This window comes from Thunnus thynnus, chromosome 19 (genome assembly GCF_963924715.1).
Source record: "Thunnus thynnus chromosome 19, fThuThy2.1, whole genome shotgun sequence".
Lineage (NCBI taxonomy): Eukaryota > Metazoa > Chordata > Actinopteri > Scombriformes > Scombridae > Thunnus > Thunnus thynnus.
This window is the reverse complement of record NC_089535.1, coordinates 22,191,933-22,215,390: the sequence shown is the minus strand read 5'-3', so window position 1 is coordinate 22,215,390 and position 23,458 is coordinate 22,191,933. Positions and strand designations below refer to the sequence as shown.

Sequence of the window (23,458 nt, the reverse complement as noted above, 5' to 3'; positions counted from 1 at the left end):
TATTGTTTCAAAGTGCAAAAGTTCTTTCTAAAGACTTGACATCTACCAAAGTCTGTTTACTTGAGTCACTATTATATCTGATGTTTCTTATCAACATGTTTGTTGCGTCTCCACTCTGCTCATCAGTTAGCTAGTCACTGAAGGACTGGTTTGTCAAGTACTGTATATCTTTGCAATTTTCTGTGCACTGAGAAAATTAAAATGGTGATGAATGATTTACTTCTAGTTGAAACATTTATATTAGTGTCAACTTGAGACTGTGTAACTTAAAAGCTTGAGAAAATGTGTTGCTTTTGGCATTTGTGTTGGAGGTTTGAGGTTCACTTCAATAAGCTTACCACAGCTCTTTATATTACCACTCAACTTGAAACCTTCAAACAGAATGGTAATGTCAAACAAAATAATAGTTTTAAATGTAATGAAAACTGTAAATGTAATTATTCAACTATGGATTAAGACCAACTACTAGCATTGTTACAGCCTAACTACATTAAGCTAAGCTAACTTCATTTCTCAGCACTGGAAAGTTTGCACAGTGAAGCAGCTACAGGCAGTTTGATTTTGTGAGACTGTCCTCCCAAGAAAAATGACATGATTACTAGTTTCAGCTAATTCCCCCAAAACGACATATTACATTCAAAGCCCCCTACCTCCCCTCAAAGCCCTCTACTGGGAGAAATGGAGGAAGTTGTGTGACATTGTTACAGAGCCACAGGGGGAGGAGGTCAGGGGGATGGAAGAGACAACAAAATATCTCATAAATTACTTTAACATGGGAGACCGCTGTTTGTTTCCCGTTTCCCAAAGGTCAGGAAATGTTAGCTTCTCTTAACCATGACTGCAATCATATAGCATATAACATTGATTGATAGCATGTCCGTTTAAGAATGGCAATGTCTGTGGTTCAGTTTGTTGGTCGGGCAGTTGGTTCACCACTCTGGTGAAGTGGAATATCTCTACTATTTTCATTGAATTTGGTACATGCAGTATATTGATGGTCCCGAGAAGATGAATCCTAATGATGTTGGTTGATCCCCTGACTTTTCCTCTAGTGCCACCATCAGGATTACATTTGTGGTTTTGAGTGAAATGTCTCAATAACTATTGGATAGATTGCCATGATATTTGGCACATAGATTCATGTTCCCCTCAGAATAAATTGTAACTACTATGGTAATCACTTAATTTCTCATTTAGAACCATCATCAGGTCAAATTTTTGTTTGTCTAATAATTTTGTATAGTGGAGTTGTACAAAATAGAAATACATCAAAAACTCAAACTCAAGTGACAACCAAGTGGCTAATACAGAAAATAAAAAAATTGCCAAAACCTGAGAAGAGGTACCTACTGCTAAAGTAAGTACAGCCTCACAGAGCCACTGTAGACTCTTAGTCTTGTTTTAAATGAATGCATTTATTTGGCAGTTATCAAAAAATAGGCAGGGAGAAAATAAAAGATAGATAAAAGGATAGATCAGGCTTTTCACCCAAGCCATATCATCTTGATTTACCGTTTAATGGCACATGGAAATGACATGAGAAGCTATTTGAATCCTGAAATAAATTGAGAATTAAGACAAATTTAATATCTTACAATTGGATTGGCTTTAATCAGTTTTCATTTGAAGAGACAGATGAGGGTGATGACCATGATGACCATATAAATCTTAACATAGTCATAGATGTCACTGTCTCTGGTTCATTTGTATAACCTGAACTTGACAGGAGAGAGGACAAGGTGACAGAGGCAGGTGAGGGAAAGAGAGAAATGAGAAGAGGTAATAGAACAACTCTGTGTCATAGGAGTGAGGGGAGAGACAGTGACAGTGAGCCTGACAGTACATGGAAATATATTACTATAGGTTTGGACAGACTGCTGGTCAAAGTGCACCAGACTAGGGTATTTCTATGTTATCATTTTAGGTTTGGATCCCCGCTAGACCAGCCTATTCTGGTTGTATAACCTTATCTGTTAACAGAAGAGTTCTGAAATCTTGCAATGCCCCTGCCTAAAACTCAGGTGGTGCAAGAGTCATTTTATGGTTATTAGAAAGTGATGTAGGTCTAAGGGGGTGATCACTCAGACTGTGAGTCTCAATAGAAGATCTTTCTTTAACTTTCTTTTTTCTCTGTCAACCCTTTTTTCATGTAGCACATGGTGTGACATCTATCCCTCCATTTTCCATACATGCCTTTTCAGAGTCATGAAGAAGTAGGCTCTTGTCCCAGCATAGATTGGGTAAAAGGCAAAAAATTAATGATGAACACATACATTTTGTCGTAAACTTGGTGTGAATCCTCATAGTGAGTATTATTCACTATTAGCTTCAGTCTTTCAAAAACACCTACACTGTATGTACTTTTTGCATTCATTTGCATTACATTTGTTTCTGTCTTTTTAATAGAAGCATATTGTTAGTCCAGTGCTGTTCATATTATTGTGTAGAACTTTCCAAAACATTATAAATTGTTTCTCGCTAGTTGTTGCACTTATATATTAATCCACTCAAATTTAGGTATTTCTGGAAAGAAGTTAAAAAAAAACTGTTTGCTTTTGTAACAGGAGACAGTAGTTTCCGTGAATGTGTGTATCTGTTTGTGTACAAGCAAGACAAGTGCCATTACTCACTGTGCTTGTGTGTGTGTGTGTGTGTGTGTGTGTGTGTGTGTGTGTGTGCGTGTGTGTGTGTTTGTACGCATACACTTGTCTGTACAGTACGTGTGTGTATGCAGGTTTGTGTTCATGGATACTGCCATAATTCTGTGTGTATGTGAAGGGGGGAGTATGTGGGTGGATCATGAGGGGTAGGGGAGCTGCCGATAGGGGTGCTGCAGTAATTTCACTAAAGGCAATTTGAATATTGTTGCTTCATTACAATAGCAATCACCAAGAGCCACCTGATGAAATATTTATCAGGGATTTGAGGATTCAGGGGGTTTTAATTACCATTTGCTAAACAGGCATCTCACAAGGTTTACTATGGTGCCATCAGTCCTGTCATTCAGTGTTTTCTTGTCGCTGCTTACAGGGACATGTTTTGCTCTGTTTTCGGTGTGCATTACGAGTAGAAGAACACGGTAAACTAACAAAGGAAACTTATTGGTTTTTGTTCTCATTCAATTGGCAGTCTGACTTCATAACAAAAAGCTTGGTTTTCCTCAACTTAACAGTAGTTGACTATAATGTATCATGGTGCAACAGGCCTATACATAAATCAAGTCAGATTAGTCCTGTTTGGTAATATAAGTTTTTGATTCAGATAAGGAAAAACTTTACAAAAGAAACTTCAAGAAGAGCAACACAGAGGAGATCTTTCTTCCAGGAAAGAAATACATGCAGCAGGTCTACAGAGAGTAGGCAGAAGTAGCAGTGATAGAATTACAGTGTAGAGTCACATAATTACAATATGCAACCAAGAAGTTCAAGGTAGCAATACTACAAAGTATGATCAACTAGGTCAAGTTGGAGCTTAAGACTGAAAGCGTGGGAAGTAAAGCTGTTAAGTATGTTGGCAAATGTTTGGTGGGATACAGTGACAATTACTTAATATTATTTAGCTGATCAAATAATGCAGTACATTGAATTGAAATAAAACTTGTTGATAAAGCCTATAGATAGATAGATAGATAGATAGATAGATAGATAGATAGATAGACAGACAGACACAGATGACTTTAATGTCTCAACTGGGGAATTACATTTCGTGTATCAAAGTAAATGGAGAGGGGTGAAACAGGAACCAGGCTCCATTTCTTGCCAAACAATGGAAAAGTGATCAAAGAGGTTATTTGCCACCAAGTCTCTGGATTCCAGATGCCTACATTTCTTAGCTCCATGGAGTTTAGTTCTGTTTGCACTGCCTCTTATTGAAATTCAGACTAGATATGTTCTAGCCTCAAAGGAACTGTCTGGTCAAGGTTTCTCAGTGAAAAGGTTCTCTCTTGAGGGATTTGCTCTGCTACGAGTATATGCAAAACTGTCCCCTCAGGGACCGCCTGTAACGACCTGGATTTTCCCGCGATTACTTAAGCCCTATGGCTAATTACCTTTTGAGATGAAAACATACGCCTCCTCATTAATTCAACACTCCACAATCTATCATAATTACTGCCAAATAAGTTGTTGTTATCGCTTTAATTTAAATTAGTGGCTGTGATTCTGCCTCAAAAGGATTTTCATGCACATTGGTGCACATGTTCAAGTAAAAGAAATTGGTAAAAATACACCAAAAGTGTACTTTCACTCATTATTGAATGTTTTTTTTTAAAAAAAGCTTAATAGATTACAGAAATCAATTTTGTAAGTTTTTTCAATTCAGATATATGATATTAATGACTTGTAAATATGTGTTTTTCTAAAGCTGACTGACAAAGATTATTGTACTAGCCAGGAATTGTAATCCTACCCAGCATCTGTCAGTGTAGGATGAGCTCACCTTTTCTCCATCCAGAAAGGCATCTATCAGCTGCATACAAGTCATCATTATAAATAAATGATCTCTCTTTCCCCCTTTGCTCTCAAATTTTCTCTCCAATCAAATAAGCTACCTACCACTCAGTCAAAGTTGCTGCCTCACTCCTGCAATCCTTCTCACTAATGCAATTGAGGAATGAGTGAGAAGTAGCCTTTTGCCAAGCAAAAATTAAAGCATTTCGCACATTTCATTCAGAAACAGATTGTGTTGATTTGAGAAGCTGAAACTGTGATGAATTACTTAAAAAGTTAGGAGGAAAAAAAAACCTTTCTGACCTTATCGCTACTTTTAAAACAATCAGACAAGGTAAACACAAAAGACAAAAATCTGAGGAGGGCCAAGAGAGAAAGGAAGAAAATGATTAACTATGAAGGCCACACGCTGCTTTGAGATGCTTTGCATTGTTTGTTTGCATCAGTGAATATCTAGTTTTGTTACAAGGCCATCTGTGTCCGAATGCTGTTGAGGCAGTGCGTGGTGAGGCGGGATGAGAAGCAGATAGGGAGAAGAAGGTCTGCATATCAGTTCTGGCTGCTGCCCAGCTCCCTTTGACATGTCTTATTAGTCAGGTCTTTAAAAGCCTCAGCCTGCCTTCCCAGGCACACTCCTCCCCAATATCCCTGATTAAAGTGCGACTGACGCTCCCAGTGTTGAGCCAAGTTGGCCACACAGCGTTTATGTTGGGTCATGCTCATTACTCAGACACACTGCCAGTGCCGCCACGACTGGAAGCAGCACATAATGCAAGATATCGCCAGCCAAGAGATTTGGGAACTTTGAATTCATTATGGGACAGCAGAAATGAAACTACAAATTGTTCTCCTTTGACACAACCCGTCATTCTGACTCCTTAATATGCATTTGGGCACTCGGCAATGGGGGCAGGAGATTTACTATATAAGCAGAGCTGGAGGCAATTGAAATTTGTTTGTTAAGCCATGAAATAACATCAGTGTGCCCTGACTTTGATCATTTGCATGTATATAGATAACATAAAAATATAAAGCCACATATTGTTTAGCTGCACACAGGCCTGCTTTAGGGTTAAGTTATATTACATAACCCAGATTTAATGTCAGTGATCAGATTTATTGTGGTAGCACCATGAACCCTTTGAGTATTAGCAACTAATAAAAAAAATGGTAATTTGAATAATCATTTAGTCATTATGATGTTGAATCTTGATTCTGATACTGATTGTCATGTCTAATCTGTACTGTTGCTAAAATGAATTGCTGAGTAATCATTTAGTCGATAGGTCAATGGACAGAAAATTAACCACAATTATTAGAATCAATTAATCCATCTGACAAGGAAAAATTCCAAAGGTTTTCTGGTTGCAGCTTTTCAAATGTGAGACTGTGCTGAGGTTTGCTGCTTTATGTCACTGTAAATTGAATATGTTTGGGTTTTGGACTGTTAGTTGGACAAAACAAGCTGTATAAAGTTGTCACCTTGGGTTGTAAGAAATCCCAAAGGCCATTTTTCTTCAGTTTTTTGACATTTTATAGAGTAAATGAATAATTGTTTAATCGAAAATATAATTAACAATGATAATAATTGTTAGTTGCAGCCCTAATTCATGCTGACGTGAGACAACGTGAGCCTCCGAAACAAACAAGTAACAATTGTAAACTCATACTGTACACTGCAAGCTTTCTGTCTCATTTCCATTGTTCTGCAGATTCTCAGCCCCCGCCTTCATTAGTTGTGCTAAATGTGTGTTATGCTGGATGTACGTGTGTGTGTGTGTGTGTGTGTGTGTGTGCCTGTGTGTGAAAGCAAACCGGGCTGAGAAACGTGTTGAGCATTGAGTAACATTTCACGGCCCATTTGCTGTGGTCTGCAGAAGCTCCTTTACTGTACGTACCGTAGAGTGGGAGGAGGTTGTGATGAGCCGACGATGGGCACTCATTGGTGCGTGAAGGGGGCCTCGATCCCGCTCTCTCCTTCTCTGTCTTTCCCCAGTTTTCTCTCTCTCAGTTTTTCCTTCCTGTAAACCAGCTTTGTGAGTGGAGTTGTGTATGTATTTGTTATTGTGTCTGTGTGTGTTGTGTCACAGACCTGTAATCAAGAGTCACTGCACATAAAGGGACCTCCAGTCATTAAGGAATTAGTGGGAGGCTAACGGCTTGTTTAGAGAATCAATTAGTTTAAAATGTGGACATGTGGGCACATTTTTCCACACAGCTCTGCGAGGGAATGTCAAGGTTGTACATTCTGGCTCTGATGTTAACTCACCCTTTATGACTCTGTGACTAGTACAGTCCTGGGAGGCCTCTTTAATCATGAATTCTAGTCTTAAAGACACAGTAAAACGGCAGTTAGAGCATATTTAGCTTCTGTGAATTGCTATATTTCCAGGTGAAATGTAATATGAGGGCAGGGAATCATTTCAGGAAAAAATATGATTGAATCATTCTAGGATTTGATTTGATCACTTGAAAGTAGGCGTTATTTAGTGAGCACAGAGTCTCTGGAGAACCACATAATTCCTCTGTTCAACTGTACATGACTTTTTGCCTCCACCCACACTTGCATCACCTGTGTTGCTGTATCATGATGTGGAGGAGGAAGAAGGATGAGTCAGTCCCAGCCACTTAGATCGAAACAGTTTTTAGAAATGTAAATAGTAAAGAATTTTTGCCATGTTGACTGTAAAAAAATACACTCTCATCCCATTGCGTAACTCAGCTATTACTACCACTCAAAATTCTCTTTTTTCCTTTTTTTTTTTTAGCCTCGCTTGCAGCATGGCACTATGGATAGCAATGTGGGTCTGTTGGTTTGTCGGTTGGTCATTTTTACGTTTGTAGTTTTTAATGAAATGTCATGACAACTATTGGATGGATTGCCATGAAGGTTGGTACAGATACTCAAGAGGATGAATCCTTAAAAATAAATTGGTACCACTTTTTGTGCAGACATTCATGGTTTCCATATAATGAATCGTAATGACTTTGGTGATTTCTGACTTTTCCTGTAACGCCACCATGAGGTTGATTTTTGTGGTTTTAAGTAAAATGTCTTAACTATTGGATAGATTGTCATGAAATTTAGTGCAGACATTGATGGTCCCCTTAGGGTGATCTGTAAAAACTTTGGAGATCCTTTAACTAACTCCTTTAACTTGCCATCCATTGCCATAAAAAAATCGTCCTATACTCTCATGCATGACCAAATATCTGCAAAACTAATAACATTCCCATAAGCATCAGCTCTTTTTATTTGGTCATTAAACCTGCCAAACATCAGCATGTTAGCATTGACATTGTGAGCATGTTGCCATGCTAGTGTTAGCATTTAGCTCAAAGCACAGCCTCACTAGCCCACTAGCATGGCTGTAGACTCGTCTACTTGTCTAGTCTTGTTTACATATATTTGACATATACAAACATATAGTGGAAGCCAGGGAGTATAAACACTTATATATACACTTGTAAAAGCTATTTTTACTTCATTGTGTCTTTAAAGTGGATGTTATAGTCAGCAAATGCTTATTTGCCAGCACATATATTATTTTATGCCGGCTTCGATTATGTTAAGTACTGCAGATGTCAACACATAGACAGATGTGAGCTATTACACACACATAAGTCTATTCTGCTGACACACAAAAAGACACATACACACACACACACACACACAATTACACATGCAGCTGGGAAGACTTCCTCTTGGGATGTGCTGTCTGAAAACAAACTGATGGTGTTTAGCTTCACACACCCTCAGACACGTCCATGCACATTGCTCTGCTGAAAACCTGACTGGTGGGCTCCGTGTCATTGATGCCCGCCCAATAACAGCTGTGCTGACTTCCCCCGCAGAGCTAGAGTGGCATCACAAAACTCACCCACACGGAGACACACAGTCACACACGCGCACACACCATCTCGTGCTTGCACACACAGAATCAAAGTTTGCTGAGGACAAGTAATTATGGTTTAGTTGTTTCAATTAATGGAGGTTTTTGAAGTAATATTTATAGGTACATAATTTCACATGTTCACATGCTTCAAAACATAAACTTTTGACAAGTGAGAGATGTCTATGCATACAGTACACAGCCCCCCATATACATAGTATGTACATATTTGCACATCTTGCATATACTGTATGATGTTAACTTTTAAGCTGGAATATATACTGTAAATGTTTAGAACTGTTCTATAATTTACTGAAGAAACTGTAGAGAGCTGACATACTGTAGGTACAGGTGTAACATACTTTATTCTTTTATTTCACATTCTAATGTTTTCATGTATTCTGTTTTGTAGTTAATATGTCTGAATGTTGGAATTGTCAATTGAGTTTGCCATTTGCTATATTGTCCTATTTGCAAAATGACTTATTCTCTACTACCACCACTTATGATAATAACTATAATAAAAACAGTAATAATGTTGAAAATGTTTTGTCCAATCCAACAGAAACTTGTAATATTTGTAACATTTTATATGTATAGATTAGTGTATGAATTTAAGCAACATAATGGAACATAACCTTGTCATCTTGTACGATGATGATGATGATGATGATGATGATGATTGCTACATAAGTCAACTTACTCTTAAGGCTAATGGTAAACAACAGACCTACAAAAATATTTCACCTGTGGAGCTGCAGCTGTTTCCTCTTTGTATAGTTTTGGAGAATGAAACCAACTAAATTAAATTCAAACTGGACTGAAGTCAAGGCAGTGACTTTAGAATAGGAAACCATGGTAACTGCACTGACAGTGTTCCAACTTTTATTATATTAACAATGTACACCATCACTTCCTAATCACAAAGTTAATTTCCAAGTTATTAAATGGGAAATGTATTACCAGTGTTATTACAGTTATAAACTCTTTCATTAAGCAATACTAATCATAAATGAAGACAGGATAATAATGACTGAGAGAATGATGCTGTAGTGGGTGGCGGAAGTCTGGCAATCACAAATCCCAGAGCTCTCCGGAAGCTGAGATTTATTCTCAGTGGCAGTGAGTGCTTTGTACAACAACACAGCACTGTGGGACAAGGTTAGGCCTATACTGAAACAGTTTCAACAGCATGAACACTGAACCTTTACCTCAAATATACAGTCTGCTTTAAATATATGTGGACCAAAATGAATGATGGTAATATACAGTATCTCTATACTTCTACAAAGAGGACAAGAAGTATATGGACAAGTCAAAGAGTAACGAAATAGTTATTTTCAGTAACTTGGTCATGGTTTATTTCAGTAATAGCCCAGAATGACACAATATATTATATAAACATACAGTATATATACAGCCAAATACAGCAATAATATTAAAAATGTATGGGGGAAAAAAATGTATCTGTCATATATATTTTTTAGGAATATTGTGTAATATCCACTGAGGGAAACAAAAAAAAAAAACAACTTCCAGCTCAGTATGATACAATAACCAACAATTCCCAACATAATTCACAGGCTTGCAGACATTTACAAAAAACAACATTAATGAGAATATAAGAAAAGTAAAATCCTCAGCAACATTTTAGTGGGAGTCTCTTGCATCTCCTCTTCACTTTGTTATGCTTCTTTGTGCCACAATACGGTGACTTGAGAGGATCAAAGTGTTTGGCTTGGAAAGCGGCAGACTTTTGAACTGTAATGCTCCTAAAACCCAGGGAGGCATTAGCATTGTCTGCCTGTGGCACTGTTACTGCCTCCTTAGCTGCTCATAAAAGCGTGAATGCAAAAAGAAAACACAACTTCTGAGGGACACTGGAATACTGTAAAAATGAATTTATGGGATTTGAGGATTTTTTTTTTTTTTAACAGTCATTGATGACTCCCCTAACAAATTAGAGCCGACGCAAGGAAGTAACACAGAAACTAAAATATCCACAGATGGAGAAAGGAAATGATTTGCAATTCTCTGATCAGAGATGTCGCTAAACAAACAAACAAAAAATGCTAACACATACTGCATAATAACAACTCTATTCATACAGCACCTGTTAAAATTACACTAACAACAGAATATCACACATACACACACTAATCAAACATGCAGAAATAACAACAATGAACACAAAAGCAGCAAAAGTCCCAGAAAAGCAAGTTTAACGAAAGATTTAAGAGACAGCACTGGTCTGGCCAGCTCAATCTCCCTGGCAGTTTGTTTCTAAGCTTTGGGGCCTAAGGTCACCCTACAGTGTGTTCAGGCATACAGAGATAAAGATCCAGTTAGAGGCAGGATGCCAGTCATTGTCAGTTGGAGCACACACAGATATAGGTGGCAGAGATCCAAAGGGGTAAAAATGCATCCAGCAGTGAAGCACGGGGAGTTGAGGGAGTTTTTCCTTTATGCAAATGGATTCTGACAGGTAGGAGCTGCAGTTTACAGTATACAATATACACAAGTGATAAACATGGACAGCAACAGAAAAACTTTGTGTGTGAGCCATTATTTTTTTATGGAGATCCCAAACCTCGCGGCAGTACCTTGGGCATTGCGTCTCCGCTTGGATTGCGCTGTGAAGTTTCATCAGCTTCAACTTTGACCTTGTTTGTCAGTGACCTTTCGATGCACTTTTAATGTGATGACAGCCACCCCTCACATAACCTACATGTATCCAGTAATGGACAAAAAGAATGAAAAAGCTTTCATGTATCCAAACCCTTCTTGATCTTCAGATTCTTAGTGTCTCCCTCTCAGAGGGAGCAGAGTACCTTTTTCTGTCTTAAACTGAAATACATAATTCATAAAAGCTGGACTTGTTACTTTGCTTTTCAAACATCCTGGTGCTCTCTTGCCACCAGAAGCGTAGTGACATGCTACAAATTGCCTCTGTACTGTACTACATGCTCCGTCTTGAGGTAACCACAGCTCATCCCACTCATCACTTGTAGAGAGCCAGACTCTAGGACCAGGATTAGATGTCTTCCAACATACATTTGGGACTGTTTCAGTAATGTTAAATATTGCAAAACAAGGCACCAGTAAACACTATGTTAGACCTACTCTCTTTTCCTGATAGTGGCAGCATCATTGGGCACCCTTCTCAGAGCTGAGTATGTAAATTATGTGCTCAATGCTAAACAAGCCTGAAACTTACATATTTTAGTGAGTGAGACAGCATGCAGCATGTCTGAATGGTGGAGCGTCCTCAGACTAGAACTTAAAAATGACAGGAGGTTAAGTATTGAGGGTATCAGGTTGTTTTTATATGAGGCAAATCAGTACAAAAATATAATTAAACTGATATTAATGTTGATCGCCAAAATGTTAAAATCAGTTCTGATGCATAGGATGCTGCAATCAGGATGATTCCTACGCGTGACATGCCTCTACCAATTTTTCAGCTCTTAAATATGAAGTAACCATTGCTGCATTCAGTTTAGCCTAAACATAATAATTCAACAAATGAATGATCAGTTAATAGTTAATTAAAAGTTGCATTTTCACACCTGAAATATTAAAATTTAGATGTGATTTGTCATACAGGTATAACTTTCCTAAAAATATGGTAGACACATTAGACACAGCAGCTGGCAGGAAGTGTATTTCATTGGTGGATATCGGGTCAAAAGAGCCTGGAGGAGAATTTAAGTGATAGTGATGGACAGATCACAAACTGTAAGATGAATTTGCACTGTGATTTCACTTTGTGAAAAAGAGCAGGAACTTTTCCACAGTGTTTGATAAATCAAAGACTTAACATCACTCATTCCCCATCCAAACCACGTATTTTAGGACATTTGGAAAGTAAATTGAAGTGTCTATTTTGTATTTTTGTTAGTCTGACCAGATGTTATCCATTTCCATATTTGGCTGGCTCCACTGTCAACAGACTATTCAGTGTGATGAATTAATAATTTCCTAATGCTGAAAGGCACAAAGAGAGGCTGATAGCATTCCTAATGAGCTAGCTGTACCTTGCGACTACGTGGATGGCCGGTGAATATCAATAGCACCTTTTGTTCTCTGAAACTGACATAAAGAGCTAAGTCAGGTTGTCTGAGATTTATGGGTCTTTCAGCAGTTTGTGTTCTTTTTAGAGTTGCACTGAAAAAATATAGGCAGAGATACACTCACACACGTCAAACTGACTTTTTAAAAAACTCTTATTTTTCTTTATCTTGTATTTTTCTCTTTTTCTATCCCATTATGTCCCTTTCCCTTCTTTTTCTATGAAATGCATTCACAGACAGGCATATATGCACAGATACGTGCACACACACTTGCACACGCACTCTGCATGAGGCCAGATTTATGCCCTGACAATTTGATAGAATCCACTGAAACGGTTAGGAGTTAATATCGGTTAATTAATTCATTGGACCTGGGAAGGGAGCTGTGAGCAGACCTGAGGTGGACTGGGGTGTGTGACGGGAGATGAGGTGGCAGCGGTGGTGATGGTGGTGGTGGTGGCGGCAGGGTTGGTGAAGGGTTTAAACTGAAAGGGGAATGAGGGGAGTAATCCACTGAGTGCCTATAATGTAATGAGTCAGCCACGCTTAATGGAGTCCATTTGAGGAGGAAGGAGGTATGTAGAGAAGAAAGGTAGTGGTTCTGGAGGTGCATGATTGAAAGAAAGGCTGGGTGGGAGGATTGAAAGGAGATTTTTTTTCTAAAAATACAAGCCTATACTAGCACTATACCAGACAAACATGCTCTACATGGTTACAACTTTGTGTGACTGCTGAATTATAATGCTGCACTGCATCATAGAAGCGTGTTACAGTAAAGCTCAAGGCTACAAATGACACTATTTTTATCTAAAACAGAACTGGTGTTAATGCTTCCAGAGAGGCTTTATCTTAGCCCGGTGGTTCAGGGTAATTCCTGAACTGCCAAGCTGTGTTAGCCCAGACTGTTTCTATTTGACTTTGAAATCCGTCCTTGCTCAAACACACATACACACACTCTCACACACACACACACACACAAACTACACACGCACTCAGCCGGCATACATCTGCATTTCATTGACACAGTCCATCCTATTTTAAAAATCCTGCTTTAAATTTCTCTAATCAGAATCCAGATTACTGTATATGATATGTTAATCTACAAGATAATGATGATATGGATCTTTACCAATGACTCTTTATGTTTATTTTCAAATCTTCTGTGTTTCTTGACTTGTCTTCTCCTTACTTTGCTTCTCCAGAGCATGATTTAGATTTAATTTGGGATCACTAATAGTGTGGCGTTTTTTTTCCTATTTGATAAAGTTTCTTTTCCCTTCCTCTTTCAGAACACATTTTCTCACCTGTGGTGTCTAACCATGCAGCTAGTTTTGATTTCATGTGCCAAGGTTTTGAGATTCCTGTTTCTGGAAATCCTGCCACTAACAATTTCCTAAGGGTAATCAGACTTTTGCTTTTGGTAGGATGACTTGCTTTTGAGCTTTTTAAATGTCATTTTTCAGTGCTTTGGAACAGCACAAATGAAATGCAATTTGCATTTGTCGTACAGGAGAGAGCGCTCCTACCTAAGAGATAGATATCTGAAAATCTTGGCACTTAATACCAAAACTATCTGCATGTCTATAAACCACTAGAGATGAGTTGAATAATAGCTGTTTTTGTAATTTATATATAAGATTGATTTTATTTTTTCAAGCACAGCTTAAGATCCTGTTCCCAAGTTCTGGTTACCATCACTGGTAACAAGTTTAACTAGAAGAGTGCACTCAATAGAGTGCACCAGGTCTGTACAGTCAAGATGGTGGCAAAGATAACAGAAAAAGGGATTTATTCATGTCATGTTGTTCCTAACTTTAGTTGATCATAACATTTCGGGTATGGAATTAATCAGCAGATGTTCCGGTTCAAGATGAGACCAAACTTTTCTATAGATGTCAGTTTTCGCGCCACGACAAAGGCCAACATGTGCAAATATGCAACAGACTAGGTAAGCCTTGTTTTTACTGGAAATGCCTTTTGCAATGCTGTAACCAGTGTTGGGGCTAATTACTTTTTTGTTAAAATAAGGTTTTTTGTTGGAACAAGGGGAGCAGCTTTCAGCAATGTCAACCCTGTATTGGCAAATGGCACAGGAACTAAAAACACAGTAGCAAGATGCAGCTGCAGTCATGAAACTAACAGCCACCTCACTCATGGTTAAAACATGATTGGAAATGAGGGCCATCACTAATTACCTTATCTCCCTGTCCCTGACGTATTGGCACTGTTTCTTTTCTGTTTATGCACCTATTCATAATGCAGTGACGGCCCTCATTTTTTGCTACTGTGTTTTTGAGTTCCTGTTCCCTGTGTTGTATGTCAATAAGGGTCAGATTGCTGACTACTGCTTCCTGTCTTTCATTCTGCTCTGCTCACCACAATGTATACAACCAACATGCGCAAGGAATCGCAAAGGGATTGGATTTGGTAACGCAAAAGTACCCTAATGCAACGCAAGATTAGCTGTGGACAGATGCACAGACACACGCACACATGCACGGACAGACACACACACACACACTCACACACACATACACATGACCAAACGCATGATGCCCTCCAGTCTTACACCTGGCGGAGATAAAAATCAAATGTTCAGGATGTGCATGAAAGAAGGTGCAGTTGTGACACTTGCTTCCAACACCTCCTCAGAGTCAGGGGTTGTATTATTCATGTCTTCCGTGTTGGTGTCATATCTGTGGCTCCTGCTGTTGTTGTCTGCTTCTTGTTGCGTCTGTGTACAGATCTGATGATCTGTCGCTCTGCAAGGCAGCGGTGTTAAATCCAGGTCAGCTGCAATCCTTCCCTGCTGTTTTCATGGCCTGTTAAAAATCTCTTAATTGGCCTCTCTTTTTTTAAGGGTGAAGAAGTGTGTGATTTAAAGTTAAAGAGATGGAGTGTCACAACAGTCTCATCTGTTTGTTTGGCATTGTGTTTAGGTTTGGGAGGGGAGCGTGAGACTAGACACATAGCCAGATGTGACGAGCGCTCCTGGCTGTGACACAAGTGACATGGCACTGGAGAGAGAGCACAGGCTTATTTGCTCCAGCTCTTGTACGAAAGGTTGAGCACTAAAGCATCTGTGGTTTTGTCATCCTTAGCATAGCTTGTGTGACATTCATACATACAAGCTCATCCAAACATGCAAATGCACATATTCTTATTCTTCTGACAGTCAGAGCATTACAATACAAGTCATGAGCAGGAAGAGTACTCTGACTTCTACATGAGATGCTTCTCATATCTGTAAAAAAGAAAAAAATTCAGCCTACAAAAAACGATACTATAGTTACGTTTATCTAGCAGCCGTAGTAATGTACTCCAGAACGACCCATGTGACCATAATATGCTGCTTTCCAAAACCGCTACAAATCACTGTTAAAAAAAATATGTTTCATGGCATGACAACGCTGAGGGTAAGGTTTGGTTATATTTAGGCACAAAAACCACTTGGTTAGGGTAGAGAAAGATCATGGTTTGGGTTTAAATGATCACTTGAAAAATTTTAGACCTATAATGTTGTTTTTTCTTGTGAAGATGGGCTGGTAAAAAAAAAAAAAAAAAAAAAAAGCAGTTGTCGCAGATGCTTCCCGGCACACATTTTTTGAAGGGTCTTTGCAGCAAATGGGTTTTGGGTCGCTGGAGGCTCAGGTGGTCACCATGTGAGGATGATTATAGAGGGCCAGAAATGAGTTGCCAAACTAACCGCTGTAGCCTTGGAGTCACACAGGCGCAATGAAATATTGTATAACAAATTAACTACATTGGAAAAATAAAACATCATTTGAAAGTATGTAATATCTATTTGAAAAGAAGCCATCTGTGACAGTTGTTGCTGCAGAATATCTAGGGATTGCTATCTGTGTTTGTTTTTTTAAATCCAGTAATTAGTCATTGTTTATTTTAAAAGATCAGTACACCAAGATCACCAAAAAAACAACAGCTGGAACTACATTCTATCAGTCCACTAAAGAAGTTTATTTTTAGGTTTATCCTGAGTAATGAAAAGACATGTTGAAATTGAGCTTTTTAAATGTATTTTTTTCAAATATATTTGAGTGACAGAGATGACATTTTTCTCACCTTAATTCAACTGGGCTGGGAGGCAAAATTCTCAATAGTGAATATCCTAAAAGTTGGGCCCATAAAACCAAAACTATCTTTGTGGCCAGATAAAGCAAGAGTTCATTTGTTTCTCTTTTTTGTGATTGGCTTGAACATATCCTTTATATGTTAATTTCATAAATATCAGGTTGACTAAAAAAAAAACAATCAACTAAAATTGGGATGAAAATCGGATTTCAAAACTGCCCATGCCCGTAGAACTGCTGACTTGTATGTAACTTTACTCTGGTACGTAATAATTTTAGTCATCAATCACCAATTTTCTGGACTTTGCTCACTACAAGAGGACCTTGTTTAGTGTACAGTATATTGGGCTGATCAGCATCATCTAGTAGCAGGAAACAGCCAACTTTTTTGGTGTGTACACACAAATCTGTTTTTGGTATATCTAAAGGATATAGTTTGCTACAAATATGTATGCCTAATTTCTTTTTTCTCTGTCTTTTTCTCTTTTATTCTCTTTGCTCCTCCCTGTATTTCCTTCACTCATGTACAATCCTGCCTGTCTCCTCTAATCATCCTTTATGCTCTCCATCACATTTTCTTTCATTCTCTTTCTGTCTTTTCCTCTACTTTGACTGTTTGTCTAAACAGGTCCCCCACCAGATGGGTGCGCTGACCTTCTACCGCTATGAGCAGCCTATCGTGGACTACTGCCAGGCTCATCAACCCTTGAGGCTCAACATGGGCTATGAGGGACCCCCACAGGGCCTGGAAGGCCTGGAGGATCTGGGGCCGTGTGATAGGGGCACTATACAGACAGTGGCGCTGCCTGCCGTGCCCTCTGCCGCCAACATGGGTGCCCCTGTGCCAGGGCCTCGCTCTCCTCCACCACCCCTCAGACCACCGACTGAAGGCCCCAGTAGTGGTCCTTTTCCACCCACTGAGCGTACCGGCACACTCAAATTTGGACGCTAGCGAGCTGAGCCCGGTTGTTAGAAGTGGGGCAAGGACCTCTGATATACCGTGACTTTGAAATGAAGGGGCAGGCGAGCTGGTTATTCGGTGGGGCCTTGTTTTCAGAACATGAGAACGTGAAACAAGATGACAAAATTTTCTAATTCTGCCTGGAAGGATTTAGCATCTGAAACACACAATCTTACCAATATACAGTGGAGGCTGAGACATTCTTGCTGATCATTTTGATTTCTTTTTCCAAAGCACCTCATAATCCCCTTACTACTGACTCATGGGAGATAATTATTATAATTATGACAAAAAGTATGATCTTGTTTCCAAATCTGTTTTTGTGCCATATTCCATGACAACATCCCAGGGCACCTGTTCACAGCATAACAGCTGTCCACTTGCGCTGATTCAGGAGTGAAAGAGGAAGTGCAATAAACAGAAGTTCTCAATCACAAAAAGTGAGAAACAGAGAGTGATATGAATGATAAAAAAATGGAGCTGGATCATGTAGCGAGCAGGAGGCTTCTTACTATGATTATTATTAAAATTTCTTCTCAGTAGTCGTTAACATAGGCAAATCCATATCATTATTTCATAAAGATGATTCATTTTCGTAAGACAAGTAATTACATAAATATTCTCTTTCTCTTGTTTTACTGTTTCTTTGGGTGTGGGATCTCATGCTGGATTCCATTAATGTGCATGTCAAACCAAAGAGTTCACTTATATTTTTCTTTAAACGCACATAAGCTACTTCCCCTGAGGGCATTCTTAAAATGCCAGTTGGTCCACTAAACTCTGATAATTCACATTCACAATTAAAACCAAATCTCTCGGTAGTCTTGGATGGACTGGTGTTGTCTTTACAGATTAGCAAAGTAATCAAGCGTTACATAAAAGTGAAGTAGTGAAACTGAAATTTTAAAGAGGCATTCATCATAATGATGGATCTTACCTCATCCTCCCAACATCTGTTCAATTGTTATACACGGTTGTAGTGATGTGATGAACAACAACAAACACTTTTAGAGAGGAGATTTTATGGCATGATCCATATATTTCTTGAACATACAGGGCCCTTTAGCAGAATAACAGGTCTTTGTATATGATTATATCCCAGCTGAATGACTCACTATGCTTTAAAGAGGTAATCATGGGGAATTTATGTGGTAAAATAAGTACATTTGATTGCAAAGTATTGTACATATTCTTAAAAAAGGTCCACTTTACTGACAGTCAAACCTCTCTCACTGCCCCAGTCATTTGAAACATTGCAGAGTCAATGTTTGACTTTCATCACACTGGACAATTTGGAGAGCACCATGTTGCTGGGTTGGCAAAGCTCTGTCCATGTGCTCCCATCACCCCTCCACCACAGAGGACAACAGTGCCTAGTGGGGGCATGTTGAACCAGCACGTTGACTTCTGTTTGACCTGCGTATGAACCCATGGACTGTACTGGGAATATTGCCTGACATCTCCTTTTTTTCCAGAAAGTGTGCCTGCAGTGCAGGACTTATTGCACTCGGTAACCTTTTGGCCACGGTGTCGAGCACTGCAACTCACTGACTCATGGAGCTGATGAGAACTTCAGATAAGGCTGTGGTGGCCTGTCAAATATCATCTCCGGCTTAAATCCAAGCAGTGCATTGGGGTCGTTTTCTACATGTCAGTGGTCATACTCCTTGGAGATATGGAAAGTGTGCTTGATCCTCCCACAGAGCAACTGAAATTGCGAGGGGCCAAAATTTCCCACGAAAGTGGTTGTATCCTTAAGATAAGAGAAAACATAGGGAATTATTTTTGTTTTCTTTTGTTATTTCTTTTTTTCTTTTTGGCTTGGAACAAAAGAGACAGTTTTTTGAGGTGTTCAAAGATGATGTCAAGAAATTCTATAAGACTAATCAAAGGACAAAATCAAATAGAACTTATTTATCGTGTAAATAGTGAATCTTTAAAGATGAAAAAAAAAAGTATGAACTTGACTTCTTCTGAAACACAAACTGCGTGTGAACAGAAGAGGAGCCTTATTCACTTCCCAGTGGGAATCTGTTACCAAGATGACTCGGTGAAGAGGTTCCTACTGTACCGCTCCTGTTGTTTCAATGATAAATATTTTTCTATCTGCTCCCGTCACTATTCTACCATTAAACACAAATTATGTTACTGAGATTATTTCTCAAATCCAATCATTTCACAGAAACACATGAAGAAGGGAACATTGGGAGCCCTGTTATTGTGATGTACTTCAAGTGTCAAACCTCATAGAGATCCATATTTTCTTTTCTGACTTCAAACATGTTTTAGAGCTCATCTTGCAGGACGTGGCTATATGATGCATTGTGAGTCATATCCCAATCCACTCCTCTTGTTTGAGAATTTCAACACTATCTGCCATTTCAAGGTCTACTCGGGGAGAAGAAGTGTGCTATTCTTTATACCAAGAGTTTAACTTATGAAGGATGTTCTTTTTGATGTGCCATTATTTTGTTAAATGTTTGACCAAAAACCAGCCCCAAAATAACAAGCGACCCAGAAGTCTTCATGGTTTCATGACTAAGAAGGGTGCATCCCCTTCGTGTACAGGACATTGCATAAAAAGCAGTTGATTCGCTCAGTACGGTTGCTTATAGTGCTGGTGGAGTTTACTTTGTAATAGCAGCTGTGCCAATGTCTTTATAATGGGAGCTCTCTCAATTCTATCCATGTATTGTCTTGCCTTGCTCTATATCACCCCTGCTAACTCCTTGGCCTGAATTTCATGTCTGCCTCTTGGTGACTCGGGTGAACCTGTTTAATGATGTTCTATTTCTGTCCGCATGCTGATATTTTGGGAAACTATGCCCAGTTAGGGAGGAGCGCTGAACCAGAGACAAACAGTGCAGGAGATATTTCCTGTCTGGAGTGCCCTAGAACCAGAAGCACGTGTCATGGATAACTTCACTATTTTTAAAGCAACTTGTTTGCTGACCCATCTCTGCTCCTGTCACACCTAAAGTAGAATTCCCTGGCACTATATAGGCTGTCGAGCAAAGAAAGAGGCTTGTGTTGGGCACTCACTCCAGGGACAGGCTCTCCCTTTAATAGTCTCCCGCTAAAGCCCAGTACCCCATATGTAGTAATTACTCCAGTTTTCAGAACAGTGATAATGGAACAATTCAGTCTAAACACAGCGATCAAAGCTACTTTGCCCTTCATGTGTAATTAGAAAAGGCTAATAAAATCTTTGTATGTTCACAATTAAATCAACTACTAATAAGCGATTGACTTATTAGTAATCATGACTACCTCCCTGATAAAATCAGATATGTTCAACGGAATGTTCGAATCCTGCTGCCTGCAATTATTTCGTCTTTTGTCCATTTTTTTTTTGCCATCAGAGAGCTGGAAGCACAGGCGCTGCATGCTAATGATGCATGTTTGAGCTGAACTCCAGGACCGTCTGCGCTAGCCCCGCAATGCCAACAGGCTTTATTTTCTCCTCTGCTTTGTTTGTTTATGATTTTGTACCCCCCCCCGAGCTCCCCCCCCCTCCCTCTCCCCCACTTTCACTCTTGTAGTTTGGGCTCAAGTCCCTACTGGGAACTTTTTTTTTCTTCCTCTTTTCTTTTTTTGCTTCTGGTGGGGTGAATAAAGGTCTGAAGAATTGCAGTGAAAACTTTCATATTTCAGTGTTTATGCTCAGAGGAACAGCTAAATGCAAATCTCTAAGGAGAGAGGGACAGCAGAGGAGACGAGAGGGGGAGCCAGAGATAGTGTACAATAGGGAGGATATAGACAGACAAAATGGGTAAGTGGAAGGACATTTTATTCTGTTACAATGAAAACTTTTGTGATTGTTTCTGAATGTCCCAGGCAGATTTATTTCAACTTTAAGAAACGACACAAACAGCTTCAGTCAAGCTCAGACACACATATAAGTATTCTGTAGAGTTACATACTGTATGGCACACACACACACACTAAACAAAAGGTATACGTAAATCCACTTGCATCTTCTAAACTGTATGTATTATATGCATGCTTACATACACAGGCACACTCAAACATTTTTAAACACCTCATTTGAATTCAAATGATAATTTCACTATATTACCAAGAATCCACTTTAACTTGTCAGTCTTAAACAACAGAAACAATCACACATAAATGCATACACACACACAAAAAAAGAAAGAAAGAAAAAAAACTACAAATACAGGCAGCACACATGCCCTGATAAATGATAATAAAGTACTGCAGAATTTGACGCTCCTATCCATTCCAGTTCACCCAAGGCCATCTGTGACGGTTCAGTAGGTTCTAATCCATTACCTGATAAATAGATTTGAAAAATTAATTCCAAGCCAGACATGGATTTTCAGCATTTCTTCCTCTGCCATACATCTGTGTCTTACCCGTAGGCAGCGCTGGGGCATACCCATACAGCACACAGTCATAACTCTAGAGAATCAGCATCATGTATACACACAGATAGGGGGTGAAGCAGAAAAAAAACAAAAAAAAAAAAACAAGCCAATGCTCCCCATCTGCCACTTCTAGATTCCCAATTTGAGTTTCTATTTTTGTTAGTGTGTCATTAGCGTGTGCAGATTGCAAAGTGGTAAGAATGAATAACTTTGTCATGCTAAAAGGCATTAAGAGAGGTTGGAAGCATTGCTAGTGACAAGTTAGCTGTACCCTGCATGTACCCAAATGGGCCTGTGTGTGTTGTGTGTGCGTGGTCTGTCATAGGCTATTTTTGGGGACAAATTTCAGACTTATGACCAGTTAATTGGGGACAGCTTTCCAACTGGGGACAAAGGCAATGTCCCCAATTGGGAAAAAGCTGATTTTTGGGTCAGTGATTAAGGTTAGGGTAAAGCTAAGGGTTAGGCAAGTAGTGGTTATGATCAGGGTTAGGGTAAGGCTCCAGGAAATGAATGTAAGTCTATGTAATGTCCCCAAAAGTGACCATGATCTGATATGTGTGTGTGTGTGTGTGTGTGTGTGTGTGTGTGTGTGTACTTATGGCAGCACCTACTCCTCTACCTCCTCTGAGCCAACGTCACCGTTACTGATGTTCAGGCCAGCCCGGTCCCCATTGATTGTTATTGTTCCATGCTGTTTCACATTAGCAGGAAGTCTTTAACCTCTGATCCACATTGTCCTGACTCTGTTTTTCTGCCATTGCTCATGTCAGAGGGGACACAGAAAGGGAAGGCATGATCATTAACCTCTGTCAGGGAAACACACTTTTTCATTCGTCTGACAAAGCCCGTTTACGCCCCTAATTGGATTTAATGTGAGCACCGAAAAAAGGAAGGTTTTTATTTAAATGGGCTGCATTTTACTCCTGCAGTTGGCTTGAGAGTGCGGTGAGAGAGCAGAGAGAAACTGACAGAAAGCAATATCAGAATTAGTCTTTGTTTCCTTGCAGGCTCAAAGCACTTTCCCTATTTTTTTGCTGCCTCTTAAATGCTTTCTGTATAAACCACAGGATCCCCGCTGTCTCCTTCTCACTCATTTCCTGCAGAGAGCATTGATTTCTGTAGGGTGTAAATATGCGCTGCATTGTTTCCTTTGGTAGTTGGTTTGTTGTTGATTTGTTTTTCTTATTTGGATTTTTGTTCTTTTTACTGTATTCAGACCTAAAGCATTTTTGTGGAGACCTGGTCCAAGCGCAAAAATATGGCTCTTCTTTGAGTATATTATTGTCAGAAAATGTTTTGTAAAAATTTTGATGATGATATCAGAAATAAACATCTAAAGATGGGAGTCGTGATGTCTTGTTTACCTAAACATGTTGCAATTTGCAATTAAAGGGGAGATTAAACAATTTTACACATTGAGATTAGTGCTATGGGCAGTACTACCAAGCCTGTGAAAAGAGCTGTACAATGTCTTCTTGGGTCGGAGAGTGCTTTCTAATCATCTGTGCTTCTTGAAGGAGAGAATCACCCCTGATTATCACCACCAGGATTATCTCAGGTCGGACTTGGAGACTGCAAAATTAATGTTAATTGAAACC

At 39.2% G+C, this 23,458-nt stretch overlaps 1 protein-coding gene across 1 annotated transcript in view; it reads left to right on the top strand.

Annotated features, from left to right (window-relative positions):
* Positions 1–23,198, top strand: part of LOC137170989 (leucine-rich repeat transmembrane neuronal protein 4) — a 105,594-nt gene extending 82,396 nt beyond the window's left edge. Inside the window, exon 3 of the mRNA XM_067574698.1 lies at positions 17,134–23,198. Coding sequence (XP_067430799.1) covers positions 17,134–17,457 — 324 coding nt within the window. The 3' untranslated portion in view covers positions 17,458–23,198. The remainder of the gene's footprint in view (positions 1–17,133) is intronic.
* Positions 23,199–23,458: the final 260 nt, after the last annotated feature.